A 2,319-nucleotide genomic window follows, 5' to 3' on the forward strand; every position below is an offset into this window, starting at 1 on the left:
GGGGCCAGGGGGACATGGTGCCAGCCCACCCCCCCAACATCTGCCTCCCCCTGCAGCGGGCTGCTGCCGAACGCGGTGGTGCCCCCCTCTGCTGACCACCTCTATGCCCAGTGGCGCCAGCCCGAGGAGCCCGGCCCTGAGAGAGAAAACGAGCAGCCCACCCCACCCCCTGGTGAGTGCCCAAACGCCTGGGTCTGGGGCAGGGGACTGAGAGGCTGGAGTAGGGGGAGGTGGGAGCCCAGAGGCCTGGCTTCTCCCTGGTTTGGGACGGAGGGAGTGTAGGCTGGGGTTCAGGAGGGTTGGGAACCCGGATGCCTGGGTTCTCCTTCAGCCCAGGGCAGGGAGCTATTTCTCATTGAATTTGGGCTACGTGGACTCCTGGGTTCTGCCCCAGGTTGCGGTGGGAGCAGGGGTCCAGTATTTAGAGCAAGGATGGTGGGGGGTTAGGGCTGAGGGCTCAGACGCCTGGGTTCTCTGCGATGCGGGAGCTTTGGAGTAAGAGCAGGGGAATGCTGAAAGCCCGGATGCCTGGGTTCTCTCCAGCTCTGGGGGTGAGGGGGGACTGGGTGTGGGACATGGGGGAAGGGGTGCTGCTCCTCTGCGCACTGATCCGCCATCTGTCTCCCCCCAAGCAGGTGTGAAGGGACCTGGCACAGGGCCGGGGGGCGGCACGGAGGACAAGCGGCAGTGCGCCCTGTGCCTGCAGTATGGGGATGCCCCCTCCAAGGTAAGGCTGCCCGGACACCTTGGTTCTCTCCAGGCCTGGGCGGGGACTGGGGGCCCAGATGCCTGGGTTCTTGCGGAGAGGAGGTGAGGGGGGGGGAGGGCACTGGTAGCCCGGACATCTGCCCAGCTGGCTCTCAACCCCTTCCCCCGCCACCGCCAGGAGGCCGGGCGGCTGTTGTACATTGGGCAGAACGAGTGGACGCATGTGAACTGCGCCGTGTGGTCAGCTGAGGTCTTCGAGGAGAACGATGGCTCCCTCAAGAACGTGCACGCCGCTGTAGCCCGCGGCCGCCAGATGGTTAGCCCTGGCCTCACCCCTGTCTGAGGCTCCGACCTTCCCAGCCTGTTTTTTGTGCCCCCCCCCCCACAAGTACCCCACCAAACCGAACCTCTGCTTCCTAGTCTCTACTAGTCCCCATACCAAGCTCTGCCTCCTAAGATGAGGTTCCACCCCCCTGGTCTCTTCCTGGGTATAGCCCCACCCCACAGCCAGGTTCCTTCCCTCTATAGGAAACTCCACCCCCTGGTCTGCCTGTGAGGCTGCACCCCCTCATTTATTTCAGGGGATAGTTCTGCCCCTCACAAGCCAGGCTCCACCCCATGACCTATGTGAGGCTCCACCCCCCCAACCTCATAGGCCTCCTTGGCTTCTAGCAGGGCCTTGGTGTGAGGCTCCACCTGGTAGCTTAGGGTACAGCCCCACCCCTTCCCATCAGGCTTCACCTGCCATAGCCTGGCTCTGCCCCTCCAGTCTCCCACCTCCCTGCTACGTATTAATAAGGGGGCAGCTGTGGGTTAGAAGGAGCTGGGGGGGGGAAGGGCGTTCAGGGGTGGCTGCAGGGTGTGGGGATCGTGGCAAGGCTGCCCCCACACCCCTGGCACTGACCATCCCCTCCCCTGGCCTCGCCAGCGGTGTGAGCACTGCCAACGCCCGGGTGCCACAGTGGGCTGCTGCCTGTCTGCCTGCCTGAGCAACTACCACTTCATGTGTGCCCGGCGCCGGCGCTGCACCTTCCAGGACGACAAGAAGGTTTTCTGCCCCAAGCACACCCACCTGCTGGATGGCACTGTGAGTAAGGGGTGGGGGGCACTGGGATCCCTGGGAAGGTGCCAGGTCTGGAGGAGGAGGGCTATAGAACCCCCAAGTAGGGTGGCTGCAGGGGGGAGGGGGGAGGGTGCTGGCACCCCCAGAGCAGCTGGTCTAGGGGTAGGGGGGAAGCAGGTCCTGGTGGCAGGAGGCATTAGGACCCTGGGTTGGACCTGGTTGTGGGGGGGATGGCTGAGGGGAGAGGGATGTTGGGCCCCCCCTGAGGTGGTGGGGTTAGGGGCTGGGGAAGCCTGGAAAGGAGGGGCCCTAAACAGCTTGCTGTTGAAGGGTGCTGCTGGGACCCCTGTGGGGCTGGCTGACAGAGCAGGGGTTGTTGGGGACCCCCTGGGGGGCTGGGCTTGGTGAGGAGGGGGTGCCAGGACCCAGGGGGTGGGGGTTCTGCTGCTGTGGGAGTGGGGCACTGGGGGTTGGGGGGACTGGGCCCCTGGACTAAGCTGATTGGGGGTCTGTTAATGAGGGTAGGGGCTTGGGGGTCTTTGGCTATG

The 2,319-nt window shown here is 65.0% G+C and overlaps 1 protein-coding gene across 1 annotated transcript in view; it reads left to right on the top strand.

The window, feature by feature from the left end:
* KMT2B (lysine methyltransferase 2B) overlaps window positions 1–2,319 on the top strand; it is a gene marked incomplete at its 5' end in the record, with an annotated part of 22,955 nt that overhangs the window by 11,696 nt on the left and 8,940 nt on the right. Inside the window, 4 exon segments of the mRNA XM_025192372.1 lie at window positions 9–172; window positions 636–727; window positions 887–1,024; window positions 1,637–1,795. Of these exon segments, the coding sequence (XP_025048157.1) occupies window positions 9–172; window positions 636–727; window positions 887–1,024; window positions 1,637–1,795 (553 nt within the window).

Source organism: Alligator sinensis, unplaced genomic scaffold (genome assembly GCF_000455745.1).
Source record: "Alligator sinensis unplaced genomic scaffold, ASM45574v1 scaffold113_1, whole genome shotgun sequence".
Lineage (NCBI taxonomy): Eukaryota > Metazoa > Chordata > Crocodylia > Alligatoridae > Alligator > Alligator sinensis.